The sequence below is a fragment of the Ovis canadensis genome, chromosome 3 (assembly GCF_042477335.2).
Source record: "Ovis canadensis isolate MfBH-ARS-UI-01 breed Bighorn chromosome 3, ARS-UI_OviCan_v2, whole genome shotgun sequence".
Taxonomy (NCBI): Eukaryota; Metazoa; Chordata; class Mammalia; order Artiodactyla; family Bovidae; genus Ovis; species Ovis canadensis.
Window position 1 is genome coordinate 225,994,842 of NC_091247.1, and position 25,132 is coordinate 226,019,973.

The 25,132-nt window shown below is 51.4% G+C and overlaps 2 protein-coding genes across 2 annotated transcripts in view; one reads left to right on the top strand and one right to left on the bottom strand.

Annotated features, from left to right (window-relative positions):
- Positions 1–4,192, top strand: part of MPPED1 (metallophosphoesterase domain containing 1) — an 81,997-nt gene extending 77,805 nt beyond the window's left edge. The window contains exon 7 of the mRNA XM_069581710.1: positions 1,870–4,192. Coding sequence (XP_069437811.1) covers positions 1,870–1,988 — 119 coding nt within the window. The 3' untranslated portion in view covers positions 1,989–4,192. The remainder of the gene's footprint in view (positions 1–1,869) is intronic.
- Positions 4,193–14,567: 10,375 nt separating this feature from the next.
- The window catches only part of EFCAB6 (EF-hand calcium binding domain 6), a 268,456-nt gene continuing 257,891 nt past the window's right edge, over positions 14,568–25,132 (bottom strand). Inside the window, exons 31-32 of the mRNA XM_069581729.1 lie at positions 17,860–18,009; positions 14,568–15,008 (exon numbers count right to left, since the gene is read on the bottom strand). Of these exons, the coding sequence (XP_069437830.1) occupies positions 14,886–15,008; positions 17,860–18,009 (273 nt within the window). The 3' untranslated portion in view covers positions 14,568–14,885. The remainder of the gene's footprint in view (positions 15,009–17,859; positions 18,010–25,132) is intronic.

The following is a 25,132-nucleotide window of genomic DNA, read 5'->3' on the forward strand; positions in this document are numbered from 1 at the left end:
AGGCTCAGACCCTTCCCTCTGCACCATGCTGTCAGGGGTGGGAGTGATCATACCTCCGAGACCCCGAGGAGCTCACAGACTTCTGGGCAGCAGATGAGCCGTCAAAGGCGGGGTCTGAAAGGTCATGGGAGAGGTGGATGGCGCGTGTGCTGCAGGATAATAGTAATGCCTGCCGTTTTCTGTAGCCCCATTGTGGGCACGTAACACCATCATCTGATCCAGACCACGCCCTGCGTGATTGTGCGCGCAAAATGCAGGCTCCAAAGAACTCGTAACCTGTGCAGAGGAGGGGAAGTGTCCCTTTTGGTGTGGAGGTGATCTGAGCTGAAGGTTGAAGAGGATTCTGACAAGTAGATGTGGTGGGAAGAGGGTCTGGTGAGGACAGAGGTGTGGAGAAGAAAGCCCGTGACAGCGGCGGTGATGGTGACAGCGATGGCGACCAGGATGGAAGTGGAGAGGATGGCGGCGTTGATGGTGGAGATGACGGTGGCGACCAGGATGGAAGTGGAGAGGATGGCGGCGTTGATGGTGGAGATGACGGTGGCGGTGGTGCTGGTGATGCTGAGCTGACAGCGATAGCAGTGACGGCAGGAGTGGAGGTGGTGGTGGTGATGGTGGTGGAGATGATGACAAGGGTGGTGCTGGTGCTGGTGGTGATGGTGGTGATGATGGTGATGGTGGCGGTTGTGGTGCTGGTGCTGGTGGTGGTGTTGGTGATGATGGTGGTGTTGGTGACGATGGTGATGATGGTGATGATGGCGGTGGTGGTGCTGGTGATGGTGCTGGTGATGATGGTAGTGATGGAGATGATGATGGCTGTGGTGGTGGTGATACTGAGGCGACAATGATAGTAGTGATGATAGAAGTGGAGATGGTGGTGACGGTGATGGTGGTGATGGTGATGGTGGCGGTTGTGGTGCTGGTGCTGGTGGTGGTGTTGGTGATGATGGTGGTGTTGGTGATGATGGTGGTGGTGGTGGTGGTGGTGCTGGTGCTGGTGATGGTGGTGGTGATGGTGGTGATGGTAGTGATGGAGATGATGATGGCTGTGGTGGTGGTGATACTGAGGCGACAATGATAGTAGTGATGATAGAAGTGGAGATGGTGGTGACGGTGATGGTGGTGATGGTGATGATGGAGATGATGATGGTGGTGATGGTGGTGGTGGTTGTGGTATTGATAGTGATGATGGTAATATTGATAATAGAAGTGGAGATGATGATCACGGTGGTGGTGGTGATGGTGATGGTGGTGGTGGTGATGATGGTTCTGATAATGACGGTCATGGTGGTGGTGGTGGTGGTGATGATGGCAGCGGTGATGGTGATGGTGGTGGTGGTGGTGGTTCTGATAATGACGGTCATGGTGGTGGTGGTGGTGGTGATGATGGTGGTTCTGATAATGATGGTGATGGTGATGGTGGTGTTGGTGATGATGGTTCTGATAATGACAGGGGTGGTGGTGACGGTCATGGTGGTGGTGGTGGTGGTGATGATGATGGTTCTGATAATGACAGGGGTGGTGTTGGTGATGGTGGTGATGGTGGTGGTGGTGGTGGTATGGATAGTGATGATGGTAGCATTGATAATAGAAGTGGAGATGATGACGATGGTGATGGTGGTAGTGCTGTTGATGATGTCAGTGATGATGTCTCAACACACACTTTCCAGGCACTGGGCTGAACACGTGGATTATGTCATTTGCTGCTCACAGCAGGTCGGGAGGAGTGTCTCGCTAATTTCAGTAGCTTGCCCCAGACATCTTTAGCCTCCTGTGGCTAAGTGCCCTCTGACTACCACACCCATCAGATCACCCTCAACTGCTCCGGGTCCTGGTGTCACCTCTCAGCCCACTGTGCTTACTTTCTAGGGTATGGAGTCATGGCGGATGGGACGACCACCTACGTGAATGCCTCTGTGTGCACCGTCAACTACCAGCCCGTGAATCCACCCATAGTCATCGACCTCCCCACCCCCCGGAACTCTTGACTGCCCCCGCGGCCCCAGCCCTTCCCACCGCATCAGCTCCATATGCCTGGCCGAGAGCACGGACCCCCAGCAGCCCTTCCTTCCCTGCACACAGCCTGTCCAGCTCCGGGAGCCAGCCCAGCCGACGGGCTGAGGCCTTGGAAGGAAGAAAATCATCCCTGACTGTCCCTGGAGTCGGAACACTGCGGGGCTGTTGGGGAATCTGCACTCATCGCTGATTTCTGTGTGTCCCTTCCATGTGTTCCTTGTTAAAGGACCTACTATGCTCACAGCCATGTCCTGCTTAGGACGTGACAGAGTCTTCATCTGCTCAGTTGGACGCCCTCGTGGGTTTGGGAAGCTGCTGCTGTTGGACGGATTCTGAAGTTCTGGCACAAAATCTCCCTCTCACTGAGGGTCTGAGCGGCTGCACGCCTCAGGGTTGGGGAGGTGGGTGGGTGGGGTGTCGCAGTCTGAGTGCGGGCAGCCCTTCCACTTCCCCTAGGCCTCCGAGGGAGCGATCAGGGACGTCTCAGGAATCGGGCTGCACCTGGCCAGGCCACCCAGCCATCGGCTTCTTGCCGTCCCGTGTTTTCTTCCTGTGGGCATTTTTGCTGATGTGAACGATGGCCTGAGCATCGTGGACACCCGCTCAGAGCCTGGACTTGGTGGGGTGGAGGGGGGTTGGTTCTGTAGAATGAGCTTGTTGAAGACCCAGGACTGGGCTGGAGGGTCCCCACGTGCTGGACGCCCCTGGTCCGCTGGGGAGTGCCGAGCTCTGCAGAGCCCAGCAGCCGGGGGGGTCCATGGGCCGAGGCAGCCCTGCCCCCTGTGTGCGCCCGTGGGGATGTGGACACACACTCACACATACTTGCAGCCCTCTTAACCTAGTGAGGTGAACCTCGGGGTTCCCACTGCTATCCTCGAATGTGTTCTCGCCCCTGGTGGGATTTCCCTCACCCCTTGGGTTCTGTCTCCCCTGCCGTTGGCTGGGATGGCTGAATGGTTCACAGTTGTGGTACCAGGGACCAGCTGCCCCCTAATGGGAACACGGCCCAGAGTCAGAGCCGGGACTGGACTCCCGCAGTTCCACCAGGGGACTTCAAGGACTGCAGTGTTGGGCTGAGTCTCTCTGATGGATAGAGAACCAGCTGGGCCTGCTTGGGGGTGAGGCTGGTGAGGCAGAATTGGCACGGGCAGCATTAGATTCTTTATTTAAAAGTTAGGTATTTTGTTTATCATAGATTTTTTTCCCCCTGCATTAAGTTTGGTTTTTAAAAACACTGCATTAAAATAGTATCTGATCTGGATCACCGAGTTTTTTGGTGCCCCCTTCAATTGTGTGTCCAAGAGGAGTAACCTGCCTGCCTCCTCTTCATCCCAGGCCTGGGAACCAGCATTTAATGAGCCCTTTGCAGATGTGATCTCATTTCTGACACTCCAGCAAGGCGGGTACTGCTGGCCCTGTTTTCGAGATGAAGCGATTGAGGTCAGAGAGGTTAGGCAGCTAGCCTGAGGGAGCACAGCTCAAAAGAGGCAGAGGCAGGATTTGAACCTTGGCCTCTGGCTTCACAGTGCCCTGCGCTGCCAGCACCCAAAGCTCTGCCCCTACAAGGCGATGCAGGACTCAAGGCTCTTTCTTTAAGGATCCTGTTCAGCACCTGTTTGGTTTGTTTTTCACGGAAAGGCCCTGGAGGACTTGGATCTCTGAGCCCAGGGTCCCAGGAGACCGTGATTTCTTCCCTATGAGAGTGAGGCTCCCACAGGGCGAGGGGCCCATCCAGGGAGCCAGGAGCAGCTGGGGCCAGCTTTACTCTGCGGCCTCCAGGGCTTCAGGAGTCCTGTTCAACCCACGTGGTTCCTGGTAGCCGGGGATGTTTACAGGGTCTCTGGGGGCACGTCAGACGCACGGCATATGTGTGCTTAAATGGGTGGCGATGACTCCAGACTCTTTTGATCGCCTCTACTGAATTTCTATGCGGACCAAGAACTATAAACTTAAAAAAAAAAAACTTTTTCCTAAGGTATCTTCAGAATATGGTGTATTTTTATGTGGAAAATAAAAGTTATGAAGGCAGCTGTTACTTTAAAAGAAAAATTCATTAAAAGTCCTTGAGGTATGAAAGATGATGGCGTGCTCCTCAATCATTTCGGCATAACTTGATTGTGGCTGTAATTTTTTTTTTGTCAAGCATGTCAGACAATAAAGTCTTTGTAAAAAGAAAGAGAAGTCCGCTGGTGTCTCTTGCTCGGTCTCTGGGTGTTGTGTGGGGCCTGTGGGGGAGGAGAGGTGTCCTCCAGGCCAAGTCCTGGGCTGAGTTCAGAGGCCGAAGACCTTCTGCGCGCCAGCGACTGGCATCCTTCTGCTGGCTCCGGCGCCCCTCAGAGGCGGTTGGCACGTGCACTTCCGTGTCCTGTCACGCTCACATAGCTCGAGCACCTGGTCCCCCACCAAACAGTATTTCGAGGTGGCCTTGGCTCTGGCCTCTTCCCGGAAGTGGCAAGTTCCAATCCAGCCCTTGTCAAACTCAGGGTCCAGATGTTGCCCAGGAAAAGCTCTGGCAGATATAATGACTACAGTTCCAAAGCTCCCTAGCTGTAGAATTCTGCCATTTTCATGTGTCCATCCGTCCATTCATATATCCATCCATCTATCCATCTATCTAGCCACCATCCATCCATCCATCCATCTATCCATCCATCCATCTAACCAGCATCCATTTATCCATCCATCCATTCATCCAACAACCATCCATCTATCCATCCATCCATCTAACCACCATCCATCTATCCATCCATCCATCTCACCACCATCTGTTTATCCATCCATCCATCCAGTCACTATCTGTCTATTCACCCATTCATCCAACCACCATCTATCCATTCAGTCCATCCATCCATCCATCCATCTCACCACCATCCGTTTATCCATCCATCCAGTTGCCATCTATCTATCCATCTATCCATCCAACCACCATCTATCTATCCATCCATCCATCCAACCACCATCTATCCATCCATTCATCCAACAACCATCCATCTATCCATCCATCCATCTAACCACCATCCATTTATCCATCCATCCAGTTGCCATCCATCTCTCCATCCATCCATCTATCCATTCATCCATTTACCCATCCACCCATCCATCTAACCACCATCTGTTTATCCATCCATCCATCCAGTCACTATCTGTCTATTCATCCATTCATCCAACCACCATCTGTCCATTCAGTCTATCCATCCATCCATCCATCCATCTCACCACCATCCATTTATCCATCCATCCATCTCACCACCATCCATCTATCCATCCATCCATCCATCTCACAACCATCCATTTATCCATCCATCCCACCACCATCCATTTATCCATCCATCCATCTAATCACCATCCATCTCTCCTCATCTCTCCATCCATCCATCTATCCATTCATCCATTTACCCATCCATCCATCCATCCCTCTAACGACCATCTGTTTATCCATCCATCCATCCAGTCACCATCTGTCTATTCATCCATTCATCCAACCACCGTCTATTCATCCATTCATCCAACCACCATCTATCCATCCATCCATCTATCCATCCATCCATCTCACCACCATCCATTTATCCATCCATCCAGTCGCCATCTATCTATCCATCCATCCATCCAACCACCATCCATCTATCCTTCCATGCATCCAACCACCATCCATCTATCCATCTATCCATCCAACCACCATCCGTCTATCCTTCCATCCATCCAGTCCAACTACTGTCCATCCATCTACTCACCCACCCATCAATCCATCCACCCCACAAACATTCACTCAGCACCTCTCTTGGACCTGATTTGCAATAGGGACATGGCAGTGATGGCAGCGATGGATTTAGGAGGTAGGGTTGATGAAGAATGGGCATGGGGAGCCAGAGATGATATAATGTGCGTTGGCTGCTGGTCATGGAGGGGGAACACGGGGCAGGAAGAACAGGTTTGAGGAGGGGATGATGAATCCTCTTTGGGACTCAAGGGCCGGAGGTGCCTTTGGGAGATGTAGGGGGAGGTGCCCTGTGGTTGGGGGTGGGGTGTGATAAATGGACACAGAGGGGAGGAGCCTCTCTGGAGACCTTCATTTGTGGGTCAGGACCAGAGCCATGGGGTTGGGGAGCAGGCTGGGGGCAGCCCAGATGGCATCAGCCCACCATGACCCTCTCCTGTCCTCAGACTGGCCCACCTGTAATCTGCCCTTCCAGAGAGCTCCCTCCATCAGAGCCTCAGACGTGGCTGCAGTGGCAGGTCCTGGGCCTCGGGTCCCCATCGTAGGCTGGGGGAAGAGCTGCTCGATTCGAGGCACTCTTGCGGCTGTGCTCGGTCACTGATTCTCCAAGCAGGGCTCCTGGGCAGGGGCAGGGGCCCGCCAGGGCTGCCGTCAGCCCTGGTGGCGCTGTCTCACTGCGGGTGCTGCTTTAGTGCCTGGTACCCACTCTGCTGGGGAAACTTCCAGGTGGCGCAGCGGTAGAAAAATCCGCCTGCAAATGCAGAGATGAAAGAGACGCTGACTTGATCCCTGGGTTGGGACGATTCCCTGGAGGAGGAACGGGCAACCCTCTCCAGAGTTCTTGCCTAGAAAATCCCATGGACAGAGGAGCCTGGCGGGCTACAGTCCATGGGGTCGCACAGACTTGGATACCACTGAGCACAAGCGCCCTCTTGGAGACGCGGCAGCTGCTGAGTTCTGAGCCCTGTGCTCCTGCTGCTTTCCGTGTAGACGAGGTGCAGGTGGGGGTGGGGAGAGGGGTTGACGCCACCATGGACTGCACACACCCCCAACCCCCACCCCCACCCCGGCTCTGACTTGTGCAGCTTTACTCAGAGGTGCAGCGGGGTCCATAGCAAAAAGAGTTTAACATGCTGGGCTCACTCACGCTGCCAGCCGTCTCTGATACAGGACGGGGTCCCCTCCAACACTCCTCTTGTCCCTGGGAGTCCAGGGGGCAAGCCCAATGAGCTGCGACCCTTCCCTCTGCCTCTTTCCTTACGGGAGCTCACACTCAGGAAGCCCAGCCCCCAGCCGCTTTTTCTTGCAATTTGGCTTTCATGGAGCTGAGTCTTGAACATCCTGTCTGAGCCACAAGGGAACTGCCCCTTTCAGCCTCCATGGGGACCAAATCCTCAGGCCTTTTTCTTCCAGGAGACCCTTGCCCCAGCCCCCTGGATAAACTAGTAGAGACGACAAGCTCTGCGGACCTGGGCTTCACCCAAGACCCTCCCCTAACGTCACCCACAACTCCCAGCCGGGGGTCTTGTTGCAGAAGGTCCTGGACACCTCACAGGGTCTTCAGTCCCACCCTCCCTTGAAGGACCAAACTGCAAAGTCCTCCAGGATATGGGAAACAGGCCCTGCTGTCTGGAAGCTTGAGGGGTACTTTGGAAGCCTCCTCTGATCCAGGGAAGAAGCTGAACCCTTCAGCTGTCACATGCTTGGGGCTCAGTGAATGGCAGACAGGTCAGGCTTGGGGGCCCCGAGGAATATCAAACCCAGTGTTCAGGGGGCGATCAGGGAAAGCTTCCTGGAAGAGGGAGCCTGGCTGGGTCCTGAACAGGAAACAATTTCCTCACTTTAAACAGCTTTTTCATTTTGAAATAATTTTCGATTTACAGAAGAGTTGTAAAAATGGTACAGAGAGTCCCCACAGCTTGCCCTGATGTTAACATCTTACATATAACCATGGTCCATTTATCAAAACCAAGAGATTAGCACGGTGTAAGGCTACTAGCCCTTCCTTTGGATCTTTCTGAACAATGTCCCATCCACGAGTCCACGTGGCATTTGGTCATTATGTCTCCGTAGCCCTCTGTGGGTCGGAGATAGTTTCTCAGTCTTTCCTCAATTTTCATGACCTTGAAAGTTTTGAGGACTGGGTATTTGGTAGATTGTTCCTCCAGCTGGGTTTCTCTGATGATTTCTCAGGATTTGCCTGGGGTTGTGTGTTAGGAGGAGAAGAGTGTGGAGGTGATGCGTTCTTCACAAAGCATTATATCTGGGGTTACGTGAGACCACTGTGACTTACCACGTGGTTAGTAAACTTTTTTTTAAAGTATTTGTTTATTGATTTTTCACTGCCCTGAGTCTTCCTTTCTGTGCGTGGACTTTCTCTAGCTGCGGTGAGCAGGCTTCTCGTTGTGGTGATTTCTTTTGTTATGGAGCAAGGGTTCTAGACTCTCAGGCTCAGTAGCTGTGGCCCACGGACTTAGTTGCTACAGGGCATGTGGAGTCTTCCTGGATCAGGGATCGAACCCGTGTCCCATGCGTTGGCTGGTGGACTCTTACCTGCTTCGCCACCAGGGACGTTCGTGTGGTTGTTAATCTTGATCACGTGGTCACATGGTATCAGCTGAGTTTCTCCACTGGAAAATGCTAGTCTTCCTTTTCCACACTCGGTTTGTTAGAAACAGTCACTAGGCCAGCTCACACTCAAGGAGAGGGGAATGAGGCATCCAAGAACGTGGACATAGGATAAAATCACCACACTGACTTACACCTATTTGGAGGAGCCATCTCCAGGCTATTCGAACCACCTAACATTTTCCCCACTGATTTTAGCATCCATCCATGGGTCTTGCCTGGAGCAGTGGTTACTGCAGTATTCTCATGGTGATTTTCTATTTCAACTTCTTCCCTCCTACATTTATTATTTGAAATTGTTCTGTAGGGAAGATTTGCCCCTTCTCTGCCATTTACGTATTTATATCAGCATGGATAATCTTTAGGTTAGGACCTAATGCTGTCATTTATTTGGTTGCTCAGACTGTTCTAACTTTGACCGTTCGGGAGTTCTTTCAAATTGGTTCCTGTGTTCTTCGGACATATTCCTTGTGTCTGTTTGTTTTGCTTCCTTACTTTGGAGCAGGCTCATCTTGCATTTCCCTTGCCCCAGTGCGTTCACTGTTTCTCCTTCAAGTTCTGGCTCCTTTTATGTAGAAATTCAGATCTGGTTTGTAGAGGGACTAGCTGCTACTGGGGTATCGCTATTTCTAGGCCCTCTTAGTGGACAGAGCTAGGAAATATTTTTTAGAATACTAATCCATGTAAGGGGCTTCCCTGGTAGCTCAGACGGTAAAGAGCCCACCTGCAATGCAGGAGATGAGGGCTCAGCCCCTGGAGGAGGAAATGACAGCCCACTCCAGTATTCTTGCCTGGAGAATTCCTTGGACAGAGGAGCCTGGCCAGCTACAGTCCATAGGTTTACAAAAGAGTCAGACACAACTTAGCAACTCACCACCACCACCACCACCAGTCAAGTTCACTCTTTGTGATGTACAGTTCTAGGGGTTTCAACAAATGCTGAGAGTTATATATCCACGACCCTGGTACTATAGGAAGCAGTCCCACCATCTAAAAGATTATTTTATTTGGCCCTTTTAAAATCACACTGTTTTCCAAAAGGGCTTCCCTGGGGGCTCAGCTGGTAAAGAACCCACCTGCAGTGCGAGAGACCTGGGTTCGATCCCTGGGTTGGGAAGATCCCCTGGAGAAGGGAATGCTTTTGTAATCCCACCAGCAATCATAAATGTTCCTGTTAATCCACATCCTCAACAGAATTTGGTATTTAAAATTTTTAACTATTTGAGTAGGTGTGTTATATCTCATTGTGGCTTGAATTTCCATTTTTAAATGACTAGTGATGCTGAACATCTTTCTATGTGTTTATTTGCCATATTTCTCCTGGGAAACGCATGCTCAGATCTTTTGTGCCCTTCTTAAAATCTAGATTGTCTGTCTTCTTGTGTTTGGATTTTGAAGTTCTTTAGGTGCTGGACACAAGACCTTAAGTGAATACATGATCTGAAGACCTTCTGGTCTGTAGGTTGTCTTTTTACTCTTTTAACAGTTTCTCAGAGCAAAAGTTTTTCATTTCCATTAAGTCCAGTTTATCAATTTTTTTTATTATAGATTGTGCTTTTGGTGTAGCCCATTGATAAACCCCAGGCCATGCAGATTCTCTGATGTTTTTTTGTAGAAATTTTATACTTGGGTCTACAGTACATTTTGAGCTGATTTCTGTGTAAGGTGTGAGATACGTGACAAATTTCATATTTTTTCAAATGAATGCTATTTTTCCATTTAATTTCCTTTGCACATTTGTCAAAAGTCAGTTGATTACATTTGCGTATGTTTATTTCTGGACACTTTATTTTGTTCCATTGATCTATAGTGCTATGATCTTGCCAAAATCATATTTTCTTGATTATTATAATTTCATGGCTAAAGCTTGAAGTTGGGTGGTATGAATGCTTTTGCTCTTTTTCACAGAGAGCAAAAAGAGCTCTCTGTTTGTTTTGGCTACTCTAGTTTTTTTTTTTATTTAAAAGAATAAAAAAGAGATCCCTTTACTTTTCATATATACATATATGAAGGAAATTGTAGCCCACAGTCTTCTTGCCTAGAATATCCCATGGATAGAGGAGACTAGCAGGCGACAGTCCTTACAGTTGCAAAGAGTTGAACACAATTGAACTGAGCATGCAAACATACATATATGTAAGAATATTTACAAAATTTTGCTTTAATTTATAATCTGTTAAAAATTTTTTTAAAATTTATTTGGCTGCACTGGGTCTTAGCTGCGGCATGCCAGACCAGTTCCCTAGCCAGGGATAGAACCCAGGCCCTACTTGGTCCCCTGGCTGTGCTTTGCTAACTTCTGATATAAAAGGAGCGTACTGAGCGTGTGTGCTAAGCCCCTGAGTCACTGACTCAGATGTTGGCCGCTCCTCGTGGGGTCCGGCTGGTGCGTGTGCCCCCAAGGCCCACTCTTTGTGACCCCATGGACTGTAGCCCGCCAGGCTCCTCTGTCCATGGGATTCTTCAGGCAAGAATACTGGAGTGGGTTGCCGTGCCCTTCTTCAGGGGATCTTCCCGACTCAGGGATTGAACTCATGCCTCTTACGTCTCCTGCATTGGCAGGTGGGTTCTTTACCACTAGTGCCACCCAGGATGCCCAGTAGATACTGAGGTAAGCATTTTCATGCTTGGGGAAGAATTTGTCTTTCTTTCTATTGGGAGCTGAGTGTGGGGCTCGGGTCAGTCTCGTCAGAACTTGGGCTGCACTGTGGTTGCCTTTGGGCTTCCTCTGTGCGGCCCCCTGGAGAGACGGGCTCCTGCGGCTCTCTTAGCTGGTTCCCCTTTTATTCCGCGATGGTCGGTGTGGTGATAGGGGAGGGGGTGGTTCTGATTCAGACCCCGGGAGCACTGGGAGCCTTCCTCCGTGCCCCTGCGCTCCTGCATGGGTTTCTCCCCCACCCGCCCCCAGGAGGAGTGCCCGTTTCGCCCCCTCTCATGCGCTGGGTTCCCTTGGGCGTGGTCTTGGTGTCCTCGTCTCTGCATGGAGCCCTTTTCTGCTCCCTTCGAGGGACAGGGAGGTGGCTTCTGGCAAAGTGTCAGCTGGATCCTCCTCTAGCCCCTCCACAGAGGGTGCAGGAAGGTGGCACCTTTTTCAGAGGGGCATCAGAACCCCCTGATGTCTGTGAGCTCCTGCGGCGGTTCCTGGAGGATCCCAGCTCCTTGGTGTCAGAGTCCCCTGAGTCTCTACATCCTCAGGCTAGCCCGCATTTGGTTTTGGGCAATTTGTTGAAATGTTACAGCTGAATCCTCTTGCTGGTTTACATGGTATTTTGTGTCTAGCCCGTAAAAGCAAGCACTTGGGTCTGGCATCTCCTTCTGGTACCTGTCTATCTCCAGACCGTAGTGAACTGTTTGTGTTGAACTCCATTCTTGTGTGGGTTTACAGAAAGTTGTTCATCTCTTGTCTTGTACAGGAGGGAGTGATGCCCTCCCCAGTGTCTCAAGGCCCCAAACCACAGGTGCTTCTCAGCCCTTGGCTGCGTCGTGCTTACTTGTGGCTCATTGGTCGAAACAAGTCATGTGGCTGAGAGTGGCTTCAAGGAGTGGGGAAATGGACGTTATTCAGAGACAGGGACTTCAAGGTCAAAAGCAAGGGACGTGGATACACACAGGGGAGACAGGTGGGGCCATTTGCTCTCATATGAGTTCTATTGGGGTGGAGAAAGCAGGCACTCCATTCTTTCTACACCATGGGATCCAGAGGGCCTGCTGCTCCCAGCTGGGCCAGGCCCTAGGAAGGAAACCCAGGGATGAAGACACCTGACCAGGTTATAAGGACCCAGGAAAGAGAGGAGAGGAGCCCCAGAGCCCACCTGGGAACACAGGGCTGCCTTCCGGAAGCAGCCCAGCCCCCAGGCTCCCCGCTTTGACTCTGAGGGCCCTGGGCTGAAACCCTTCCCTGACCTCTTGCTGTGGTTCCGTCTGAGGTCCAGCTCCAGGTGTGGGGCGAGGGCTCTTTGGGCTTCCATAGACCCAGGGCTCCCCGACCAGGCCTGATCCCTTCTCTTTTGATCGTCTTTGACCTACCTTGTTGGGGGCTCTAGGAGGCAGGTGCATGTTTGACCTGTGAGGCTGGGAAAACACCCATGGATGGATGAGCCCGAGGCAAGCAGGGGTTCTCTTCATTTTGCAGATGTGGTGATGGAGGCTCAGAGAGGAGAGTTGCACACAGGCCAGGGGGTGGTGGGACACCCCCACGCATGGTCCTGCACTGCTCTCTTGACTCAGGCTTGAAGGGTCCAGGTGTCAGAAAAGCAGTAGCTGCCCCACCTCTCCTGGGGTTAAAGGAGGGTGTAGTTAACAGCCCACTCACCTATAACCCTCTACTCGGAAGCCCTGCTAACTCTGAGAGAAAAACCCCACTGCAGGGATAAGCTCTTTCCATGTGTGTGTATATTGGGGGAGCAGGGGATGATTGTCCATTTTACAAATGTGGAAACTGAGGCTCAGAGAGGGCAAAATGACCTGCCTGAGTGTCACGGTAGAGCTGGAACTTGAACCCAGTGTCACTGACACCACAGATACTCAGAATATTTCAGGAGGGCTGGTGGTCTGAAGGTGGCCAGTTATGACCCCATTGAGTCCTGCTTCTGTGTCAGGATGGGCCACTTGTCACTTGTTGAATGCACAAGAGGAAATGGCCAGCTCAGCCTGGGGGAAGTCAGGAAGGCTTCCTGTAAGAGGCGGCTCTGCATTGAGTGCTGAAGGACGAGTTGGCATTCCCTGAGGAGCAAGTGCAGAGCGCAAGGCTGTGTGAGAAGCATCTCAGGAAGGCTGAAGCCAGGCACACGGCGCAGGGGGTGGGCACACAGAGGGGGCCCCGAATGCTGGGGCAGGGGCATCCGCCCACCTCCCCTCTTAGCAGAGCTGCTGGGGTGGAGGGCATTTCTGCTCCACGGCATCAACTTGGAACCACGGCCCCATCCTACATCCCCCTCCCTGAACTCGGGCTGCCTGGGCACCCCTTCCACTGTGGTGGGCATCTTCCTCCTCTGAGCTCCCTCAGGGCCCTCAGATTCTCTGGGATCTTGGGGTTTCCCCAGTCCTGGCCCAGCCAGACCTCCTCAGCCTGGTCGCCGATGCCTCCCTCACCAGGCTGAGCAGGACTCCAGGAGCCGCCTCCTCACTCCCATGCATCCCACAGGGCATCCTTCCTCCCCCGCCCCCGCTGGGGCCTCGGGGTCTCCCTCTCTGCAGTGGGAGCGGAGACCCCACCGGCTGGCTGGAGTGCAGTGTGGCCAGCGGGGCTCAAAGGAAGTTGGCGCTGGTCTGGCTCCCTAAGAGCCCCCGTGGCTTCTGTTTGAACATTTGCCTCCTTCCCTGATCAGCAGCCATGGCTGCGTCCAGTGGGAGCAGGGAGAGGAGGATGAGGCGTGGTCGTGGCGGTGATGGCCCCAGGAAAGGGGAGGAGAAGCTGGGCCACTGCCCAGGTCCCCGGGGAACCTGCCCTGCTGGTGGCTGGGGCCGCGGTGGGTGCTGGGTGGTGCCGCCCCAGGGAGGGCCTTGGGCTGTGTCGTGCTCCTGAGTTTACTCAGGGTGACAGTGGAGGGTCCTGGTCCCCACCCCTCCCTGACAGCTGGGGTCACACAGCTCAGGGGCAGCCCTCTTGCCTGCCTCTCCAGTTCCTTCCAGAACCTTCCAGAAGGCAACAGGCTCTGTTTCCTTTCCATCTGCTTCATGATGGGTGGATAGGATTATGGTGATTTAAAACTTCTCTTGGCTTGTCTTCCCTGGTGTGACTTCCCAGGCGGCTCAGACGGTAAAGAGCGAGAGCTGGGTTTGATCCATAGGTTGGGAAGATCCCCTGGAGGAGGAAATGACAACTGACTCCAGTGTTCTTGCCTGGAGAACCCTTAGACAGAGAAGCCTGGCGGGCTATAGTCCAAGGGTTGCAAAGAGTCAGACACAATAGTGACTAAGCACACAGCCCAGCACCTAGGCTGTCAGACCCTGCTGTGTTCTGAAATGGGTACTGCTGGGCCCGGAAGGGCTGAGCCCCCGCTGCACCGACGGGGCCTCACTCAGATGTCGGCCGCTCCTCGTGGGGTCCGGCTGGTGTCTGTGCCCCCAGGACAGAGAAGGGGCCCTGTGGACAAGCCTGGCAGGGGCGCAGGTCTGACCCACGTCAGGGAAGCCCCAGGGCTTGTGTGGAGGAGGGGGCTGTCCTTGAGTCACCCAGCAGTCTCTTAACGAATAAAACTGGCAGAAATTCTGAGTTTCCAAGTTTATTGTTGGTGGTTCTTTTAAAGTCTCAAGAATCATTCTTGCAAAGGCTAACATTTTAATCTACTCAGACTAAGAGGGGTCCTGAGCTCAGTGGGGCAGCCCGGGGCCCTCCAGAGCGGCCGCTGCCAACCCTGGAGCCCAGGCCTGGGCTGACCTCAGAAAGAGGTTGGGTGCGGGTGTGGGCTGTGCTTGGGGGGATGCCCCGGACGTTCATGAGGCCCTCTGCTGACAGATTTCCCGAGGCGTGGGGACAGGCCCTGCAGTCCCTGTCTGTCGGCGCTGGGCTCACGGTGCGGGGCCCCTACTGGAGGAAGGCCCGGAGGAAGTCGTTGTAGGAGATTTTTGAAGACAGCGTCTTGTCATAATACTCCAGGATGTGGAAGAACTCCTCCTCGGAGAGGTTGATGCTGTACTGCCTCAGGACCTGCGGGGGAGAGGAGCCGCCCCTGGTACTGGAGCCGTTCAAGACCAAGACCAAGGGGGCTGGCTGCCAGGAAGGGGCTGGGCCCTTGCCCACCTCTCTTCCCTCCCCGAGCCTGGACAGCCTACCTCCAGAGTCATGCCCTCCCCCCTCACCCCCCACCCCTCCAGCAAGGCAGCCCTGTCTAGCAACACAGGTGTTGTGAGGCTGGTCAACGTGGAGGACGAGGAAGACAGACAGAGTGGAGGGGATTGGAGGGGAGACTAACCACGGAGCCGTAACTAGGTGGGAGGCCTTGGGGTGCAGCTTCAAGGGAGGGGAGGAGGGCAGGCGCAGGCTTCAGCACGTAGTTAAGACTCAACAGTAATACATCCAGGGCAGAGCCTGCTGGTTTCCCAACCAATATCCGTTGGCCCTTCCCCTTACATTATCAGACCCTGATTTTCTTCCAGGCTACTGTGTGGCCAGCCAAAATGAAAGGTGACAATTCTCAGCCTCTCTCACAGTTCTGGCCACTAAAACGAAATGAGAATGCTATGCTGGAATTTTAGGAAGCCTCCTCTAAAGAAAACAGGCATGCCCTCCTTCTCTCTTTGCTGCCTGGAATGCTGAAGTGATGCTAGGGCTCCAGCACCTGTCTTGGGCTATGAGGTTACCTTGGGGAAGGAATCCAGGTGTTGAGGATGGTAGAAAAAAAAGTACAGATGTCCCTGATGACAGTCCAGACACCATGCCAGCTCTGGACTTCCTACCTCTGGGATTCTTTTACATGAGAAGAAAACTACCATGTCTAAGCTGCTGTGATTTATTTCACCTCTGTTATATGCAACTGAGACAAACTGTGATAGATACTCTATTAAATAAATACGAAGATTAGGTTATACATTTCCTATATATATTTTGTGTTATAATTCATTTCTCAGAGGAGGCTAGAGAGCGGGGTTGGAAGAACCCAAGTTTCCTCCAGGGCCAGCAGGACTGGCCCCAGGCCCGTGGGGCTGAGGTCAGCTGGCCTGCCTCTGGGGCTGATGGGCTGAGAGCAAGAAAGGGGAGTGAACCTGGGGGTCTGGAGGGCCCAGCACCCATCAGGTCTCATTGCCAAGGGCAACGTCTCCTTTTCTCTTGCCCCCTCCCTGCTTGTCACCCACCCCAAGTTCCTAGGGTGTTATCTTCCTTCTCTTCTCTGGCTGAGAATTGTATTTGACCCCAAAGTAAAGAGCGGGGCTTCTCTGGTGGTTCAGACAGTAAAGAATCTACCTGCAATGTGGGCGACCCAGGTTTGATCCATGGGTCGGGAAGATCCCCTGGAGAAGGGCATGGCAACCCACTCCAGTATTCTTGTCTGGAGAATTCCATGGGCAGAGAAGCCTGGCAGGCTATAGTCTTGCAAAGGGTTGGACATGAGTGAGTGACTAACCAGCGCTGTGAGCTGGAGGCCACGTCAGGGAGGTGACAGGGTATTCACGACCTCCAGTGACAGGCCTGGCCCCACCCACTGTGTGTGTGTTGCTGGGGCAGGGGTGGGGGATTGCTCCAGGGGGCCCCTCATTCTCTAGTGCCCTGCATGCTGCTGCTAAGTCACTTCAGTCGTGTCTGACTCTGTGTGACCCCAGAGACGGCAGCCCACCAGGCTCCCCCGTCCCTGGGATTCTCCAGGCAAGAACACTGGAGTGGGTTGCCATTTCCTTCTCCAATGCATACAAGTAAAAAGTGAAAGTGAAGTCGATCAGTCGTGTCCGACTCTTAGTGACTCATGGACTGCAGCCTACCAGGCTCCTCCGTCCATGGGATTTTCCAGGGGGTCCTTGCAAATTCAGACCCACTAACTGCCGTTCATCTGCCTGCATTGCTATTTAAGAAAAGGTTTTTACATAAAAAATTTTTTGTTTTAGTTGTTGAAGCGCAGAGAAATCTAAGGAATACATTTTTCCTAAGTGCACTGAGAGGTAATAACCCTTTCTTGCTTTGATGTCTTGACTGAGTATTTTTTCCTGGCTGTAATATTTGATTTTTAATCTAACATTCTAGACTTCAATTATTTTCTCAACCTCAGTGGTTAGCTAGGGCAGGGATGGGAGAGAGAAGCAAAGAATGGGAGCAGGCCCGCTGACAATTTGAGGAGTTCTGCGTTATTCCAAATGTGGGAGTTTTAAGTCACCCTTGAGGGTGGCCCTTTTCTTTCCTTCGGGAGGAAACCCTCCAAATGTTAACTTCCAAAGGTTCTGCAGGGTAAAGTCTAGCATAGATTCTGTTCCAGAGGTGGGGCTGTTGGGGGGCGTCACGATCACAGCTGGTAGACTGGGGTGGGCGAGGTGCTCCCCTAGACCGGCAGGAGAGGCCCCGGAGTCCAGTCTCTACTGGGGTAGCTGGTTGACCAGACTGCATGGTCCAGGGTGGGCAGCCCCTCCATGCCAGGACAGCGGAGGGAGAGGGGAGGACTGAGCAGGGGGCTCTTGCAGGGCAGGGCTGGGGTCTGCAGACCCTGAGTAGCCACGCCCGGGACATGCCTCAGTCCCCGAGGTCGTCATTCTGCTCCGCGGCCTCGCGTGGGGTGTAGGCCGGGCTCTGAGGAGCAGCGGCAGCAGACGGCTGCACTCAGGTGTTGGTGCCCCGGGAAGGCCCGGCGGGATTCTAAAAGCCTCTGGGGTGGGGACAGCCTGGGGTTGGCAGCGGACGACAAGTGGACGCAGCCTCCAGTAACCTGGGGGAACCCAGGAAGTGAGATCTGGACAGCTTGCCCACGCCTGGGCCTTCCTCCGGGGCTGGGGGCTCCTTTGGTGAGGTTTTTCTGGCCGCTGGCATTTGGCAACCGCGTCCTATCTGGAGGGAGAAGCCCCGCAAGAGCCCCGCTTACCTTCCTGAAGTCAGCCACGCTGAGAAACCCCGTCCCGCCCTCGTCGTAGGCCTTGAACGTGCGCCGCATCGGCCTCCAGCAGTGCACGATCTTGGGCTGAATCCGAAGCAAGGCGGAGTAAAAGGAGCAGGTCTCGGCACCGGCTTCTTTCTGGGAGAAGAGCCAAAACCCACGAGAAGGTGAGAAAGGAGCTCTGGGTGGGAAGGATGGTGTGGACAGGCTGTGGCCCAAGGGGTAAGCAAGGGGCTGTGAGCTCCTCTCCTGGGCCTTGCTTCCGTCTTGGCCTCCAGAGCTCACTCCCCACCCAGGGTTCCCAGCTGGAAGGGAGTCTGCAGGCTCGTCCCAGGTGGCTCGGTGGTAAAGAATCTGCCTGTCAACATGGGAGATGCAGGTTCGATCCCTGAGTTGGGAAGATACCTTGGAGGAGGAAATGGCAACCCACTCCAGTGTTCTTGCCTGGAGAATCCTGTGGACAGAGGAGCCTGGTGGGCTGCAGTCCATGGGGACGCAAAGACTCGGACATGATTTAGTGACTAAACAAAGCTCATCACAAACAGCATCTCCTGGGGGGAAGGTAGGTCTCTTCATCCCCATTTCCTGGATTGGGAAATGGAGGCTCAAGGAGGCAAAGGGGCAGGATCAGGACCCCTCGGGGCTCCGTTTGATGCCAACACTACCAGACCACCTCCCAGGGAACCCCTCCCTGTGTATTTGAGGGGATGGCCAGGCAGATAACTGAAATAGTTTGAGGGGGGGAAAAAAAGAGGTTCAATTTGAATCTTCTAGTAGGTTCTTATAATGAACAGACTTTTTAAAAAATCGCAAGGTTGTAATTATATCTAGTAATTAGACAGCACACTACACTGTGATTATTTCATTTAGGTGCTATTAGATTTGAAAACAAGATATTTTAGCATGATTTAGCCCCAACACATGTCTGAATATCACAGAGGTGAACTGTAGGCAATAATGTGTAATACATTTTGGGAAAGTTTAATTTTTAACATGGCACCACGTAAAACACATTAGCACAATGTTAAATTGCTTTCAATTTTTGCATCCTTTAGCACCTATGATAGAAACTCACCAGATGCCTGGTAGCTTCCTCAGCGGCCGATTTACCAATCAGCTGGTCCCCACCCACGGAAGAGAAGGGATTCTGTGAGCACTTGCTCTTCCCACACCTAAGTCTGGCTTGAGAAAGGGTTTTCCCATCCCAGCCCGGGACACCACCCCACCCAGGGGTCCTTGGCTGCTAGCAGTGCCCCCCAGAAGCAAATTCCAGGGGCTCCCCTGGTGGCGCACTTGTTAAGAATCTGCCTACAAATGCAGGAGAGACATGGGTTAGATCCCTGGTCCTGGGAGATTCCATGTGCCTCGGAGCAACTCAGCCAGTGCTCCACAACTGCTGAAAGTGAAGTTGCTCAGTCGCGTCCGACTCTTTGCGACCCCATGGACTGCAGCCTACCAGGCTCCTTTGTCCATGGGATTTTCCAGGTGAGAGTACTGGAGTGGGCTGCTGTTTCCTTCTCTAGGGGATCTTCCCAACCCAGGGATTGAACCCGAGTCTCTGGCACTGCAGGCAGACACTTTCCCGTCTGAGCCAGCAGGGAAAGCTTGTGGTCTAGAGCCTGGGAGCTGCAGCCACTGAGACCCACAAGCCTGGAGCCTGCGCTCTGCAACAAGAGAAGCCACCACCGTGAGAAGCCCGCGCAGCACAACGCGAGAGTAGCCCCCGCTCGCTGCAAATAGACAGAAGCCTGTGCAGCAAAAAGAGACCCAGCACAGCCAAAATAAATAAATAACTAGAATTATTTTTTTAAAAAAAGCAAAGCCCCAGCTCACTTCCTCAGAGGAGTGTGTCTGCTGTTAAGGCTACAGAGAAAGCCTCAAAGTGCTGGAAAAGGAAATGGCCCTTGAGACGGCTGGCACTGTGGGGCCGGGGGCCACCTGCAGAGGGGACCAGGCAAGGGCAGGGCGGGCCCTGGTCCCGCTCCTTCCTGGGAGAGGCTCCCGGGAGTCTCACCACCTGTCAATCAGGCCCAGGGTGGGCTCCTGGATGGAAGGCAGGACTGTCCTGAGCTGCGGAGTGGAGGCTGTGGTTGGGTTTGGGTGAATGACCAGAGCTGGGGGGAGGCAGGGGCACACGGAGGTGAGCTGGGACATCTGCCCAGGGGCCCAGGCTCCTGGTTGGGGGGTGGGGGGTCCTATCCCAGAGCGTCTCTCACTTCCCATACACAATCTCAGTCAGCCCCAGCCCCCCAAGCAGTCCATGAGCAGCCTTTGGACGCCTCTGTGAGGGTAGGTGATTCACCTAGGAGCAGGCTGGCCTCTGCACACGGGGGGCTTGGAAGGGGGCGTGGAGCCTCTTCCCAGCAGGCCACCCCTCACTTACAGAACTGAGGCCCAAAGAAGCCGAGGAGGGCCAGAGCGGGCAGGAGTCTCCATGGCTCTCCAGTTATGCTCGCAGGCTGGCCCTCTGACGATTGAACGAGGAAAGTATTTTCTCTACTTACAGAATTACTGAGCTAGAGAAATAATTGTCATAAAGCCAAGTTTTTCTTCCATAGTTTGTTGTAAGCCTTTGGTGTTAGCTCTTGCTTGTCTAAACTAGAAACTATGGTGAGATGCGGCCCGATTTTGCACAGAATGACAGATTTCCCTGTATGGAATCCACTGTTTGCTGACTTGCCGGAAGCCACCACGGGAGATCCCACCCATGACAAGGTCATGTGGAAGAGAACTGTTAAGCAAGGCTTCAGGACTCAAGGGGCTCCCTAGGCTTTCTCGAGCATCTACCCTAGAACCAGAATCTGTCTGTTTTACTACTTCATGACTTTCACCAACTCCTCTGACATTAACAGGGGGCTAACCCTGACCACCTTTCTCTGGAGAAAATCAACTTAGGGCTATAGCTAATAAGTCTCCTGGACATGAGAAAAGTATTTCCAATCAAAACCCCTCTGTTAGCATTATAGCTTGCTTGGCAGGTATATCTAGCTACGCATATGATTATTTACATCCTCCCAACTGTGAGAGGCATGGAAAGCCTAAAACATAGAGCCTTTCAAAGAGTTAAAAGTTGAGGTAGAGAAAGATGGCGGAGGAATAGGACGGGAAGATCACGTTCTCCCTCACAAATTCCTCAAAAGAACATTTCAACGCCGAGCAAACTCCACAAAACAACTTCTGTAGGCTGGCAGAGGACATCGGGCAACCAGAAAAGCAGACCATTGTCTTCAAAAACAGGTAGGAAAAAATATAAAAGACAAAAAAGGAGACAAAGGAGGTGGGGAGGGAGCTCCGTCCCGAGAAGGGAAGCCCGTCCCGGGAAGGGAATTTTAAGAAGAGAGGTTTCCAAACACCAGGAAACACTCTCCCTGCCGAGTCTGTGGCGAGCCTTGGAAACACAGAGGGCAACATAACAGGAAGGAAAAATAGATAAATAATTAAAACCAACAGATTACAAGCCCACCAGTAACTCCCCCAGCGGAAAAGCAGCACAGACGCCTGCATCCGCCATTGGGAAGTGGGGGCAGGGCAGGGACGCGCGGGAGGCGCGGGCTGCAGAGCTTTGCAAGAATCGGGCAGGAACGCCCCACGCGCAACCAGAACGATCTAACTTGGGCTAGCAAACCAGACTGTGGGATAGCTACCACGCGAAAAGCTCGAACATAAGACACCGCCAGGACCGAGCACAGAACAAAGGACGGAGCGGAAAAAGCCGGCTGCAGACCATTCCCCGCCGGGGACAGGCAGCCAGAGCCGTAAGGACTGGAAAGGGGCAATTGCAGACCCGGAGATACTTTACTTACCTAACTGCAAGCAGGCTCCTTTGCTAAGACTTCTGGGGGTGCTGGACAGTCACAGTCTGCCTCACGGGGTGCGCCAGCGGTCCACCCAGAGAGCTGAGCGGCAGCGGCGGAAAAGGTGACAAGCCGCGGCGACCACGCTCGCCAAACTCCTGAGCTACTCGGACCTGGGAAGGGCACAAAGCGCAGTCCCAGCGGAATCTGTGCCTCTGAGGGCTGCCTGAGGGCCGAACCTGAGCGGCTTGGACCAGGGAGGTGCACGCAGCCTAGGGCCGGCCCCAGACGGTTCCCGGCTGAGCATCGTAGAGCCGGAGCGGTTTGTGCGCCGCGAGAAAGGACAGGTCAAGCGGGGCAGAGATACTGTGTACACACGACAGTGCTATTTGTTTGCAGCATCCCCCCTCCCCACAGCGCGACTGAACTAGTGAGCCTAAAAACCAGCAAACAGAAGAAGTTAAACAGAGGGAACCACCTTGGAAGTGAGCCCACATGGCCCATAACATCAGAGAAGAGCCAGATATATTTTTAATTTTTTAATATTTTTAAAATCATTCTTTTTTTTTTTTGCTTTTTGCTTTTTTTTTTCCTTTTTTTTCCGAGCTTTTTTTAAATTGTTAAGTCTTCTATTTCTCCTCTAATTTTTATTTCTATAACCTAGTATTACTATTTAAAAAAAAAAAAGACTTTTTTTTTTTTTTTTAAGGCAAACACCATATATACTCTTTGGATGGTTGTTGGTGTTTTGTTTTGTTTTTGTTTGTTTTTTAATAATTCTTTTTTTTCTTTCTTCCTTTTTCCTTCTGCTTTTCTTTAATATTGTATCTTTGAAAATCCAACCTCTACTCCAGATTTTTAATCTTTGCTCTTAGGTTTTTGTTGTCAATTTTGTACATTTAAAAACCCAAACTTCACTACCCCAGTTTACCTGAGAGCGAGATTACTGGCTTGACCACTCTCTCCTCCTCTGGACTCTCCTTTTTCTCCACCAGGTGGCCTCTGTCTCTTTTCTCCCCCATCTCTTCTCTATCCAACTCTGTGAATCTCTGTGTGTTCCAGACGGTAGAGAACACCTAAGGAACTGGTTACTGGCAGGATTTGTCTCTCTCCTACTCATTCCTCTCTCTTATCCTCCTGGTCACCTCTGTCTACTTCCTCCCTCTCCTCTTCCCCGTATAACTCTGTAAATACCTCTGAGCGGTCCAGACTATAGAGCGCACATAAGGAAGTGACTACTGGCTAGCTTGCTTTCTCCTCTCTTGATCTCACCGCATCTCATTCCAGTTACCTCTAACTACCCCCTCCATCTTCTCTTCTCCTTGTAACTCAGTGAACCTCTCTGAGTGTCCCTCAATGTGGAGAAACTTTTCATCTTTAACCTAGATGTTTTATCATCGGTGCTGTATAGATGGAGAAGTCTAGAGGCTACTGTGAAAATAAAACTGAAAACCAGAAGCAGGAAGCTTAAACCCAAAGCCTGAAAACATTAGAGAACTCTTGAATTCAGGGAACATTAAGCAATAGGAGCTCATCAAATGCCTTCATACCTACACCGAAACCAAGCTCCACCCAAGGGCCAACAAGTTCCAAAACAAGACATACCACCCAAATTCTCCAGCAACACAGGAACACTCCCCTGAGCCTCAATATACAGGCAGCTCAAAATTATCCCAAAACCTTTGATGTCTCATAACCCATTACGGGTCACTCCACTGCACTCCAGAGAGAAGAAACCCAGCTCCACCCACCAAAACTCCAACACAAGCCTCCCTAACCAGGAAACCTTGACAAGCCACTGATAGAACCCCACCCAAAGTGAGGAAGCTCCATAATAAAGAGAACTCCACAAATTATCAGAATATAAAAAGGCCACCCCAAACGCAGCAATATAACCAAGATGAAGAGACAGAGGAATACTCAGCAGGTAAAGGAACAGGAGAGTTGCCCACCAAACCAAACAAAAGAGGAAGAAGTAGGGAATCTACCGGAGAAGGAATTCCGAATATTGATAGTGAAAATGATCCAAAATCTTGAAATCAAAATGGAAACACAGATAAATAGCCTAGAGACAAGGATTGAGAAGATGCAAGAAAGGTTTAACAAGGACCTAGAAGAAATAAAAAAGAGTCAAAATATAATGAATAACACAATAAATGAGATCAGAAACTCTCTGGAGGCAACAAATAGTAGAATAATGGAGGCAGAAGATAGGATTAGTGAAATAGAAGATAGAATGGAGAAATAAATGAATCAGAGAGGAAACAAGAAAAATGAATTAAAAGAAACGAGGACAATCTCAGAGACCTCCAGGACAATATGAAACGCTCCAACATTCGAATTATAGGAGTCCCAGAAGAAGAAGACAGAAAGAAAGATCATGAGAAAATCCTTGAGGAGATAATAGTTGAAAACTTCCCTAAAATGGGGAAGGAAATAATCACCCAAGTCCAAGAAACACAGAGAGTCCCAAATAGGATAAACCCAAGGCGAAACACCCCAAGACACATATTAATCAAATTAACAAAGATCAAACACAAAGAACAAATATTAAAAGCAGCAAGGGAAAAACAACAAATAACACACAAGGGGATTCCCATAAGGATAACAGCTGATCTTTCAATAGAAACTCTTCAGGCCAGGAGGGAATGGCAAGACATACTTAAAGTGATGAAAGACAATAACCTACAGCCCAGATTACTGTACCCAGCAAGGATCTCATTCAAATATGAAGGAGAAATCAAAAGCTTTACAGACAAGCAAAAGCTGACAGAATTCAGCACCACCAAACCAGCTCTCCAACAAATTCTAAAGGATATCCTCTAGACAGGAAGCACGAAAAGGGTGTATAAACCCGAACCCAAAACAATAAAGTAAATGGCAATGGGATCATACTTATCAATAATTACCTTAAACGTAAATGGGTTGAACGCCCCAACCAAAAGACAAAGACTGGCCGAATGGATACAAAAACAAGACCCCTCTATATGCTGCTTACAAGAGACCCACCTCAAAACAAGGGACACATACAGACTGAAAGTGAAGGGCTGGAAAAAGATATACCACGCGAATAGAGACCAAAAGAAAGCAGGAGTGGCAATACTCATATCCGATAAAATAGACTTTAAAACAAAGGCTGTGAAAAGAGACAAAGAAGGCCACTACATAATGATCAAAGGAACAATCCAAGAAGAAGATATAACAATTATAAATATATATGCACCCAATATAGGAGCACCACAATATGTAAGACAAATGCTAACAAGTATGAAAGGGGAAATCAACAATAACACAATAATAGTGGGAGACTTTAATACCCCACTCACACCTATGGACAGATCAACTAAACAGAAAATTAACAAAGAAACGCAAACTTTAAATGATACATTAGATCAGTTAGACCTAATTGATATCTATAGGACATTTCACTCCAAAACAACGAATTTCACCTTTTTTTCAAGTGCTCA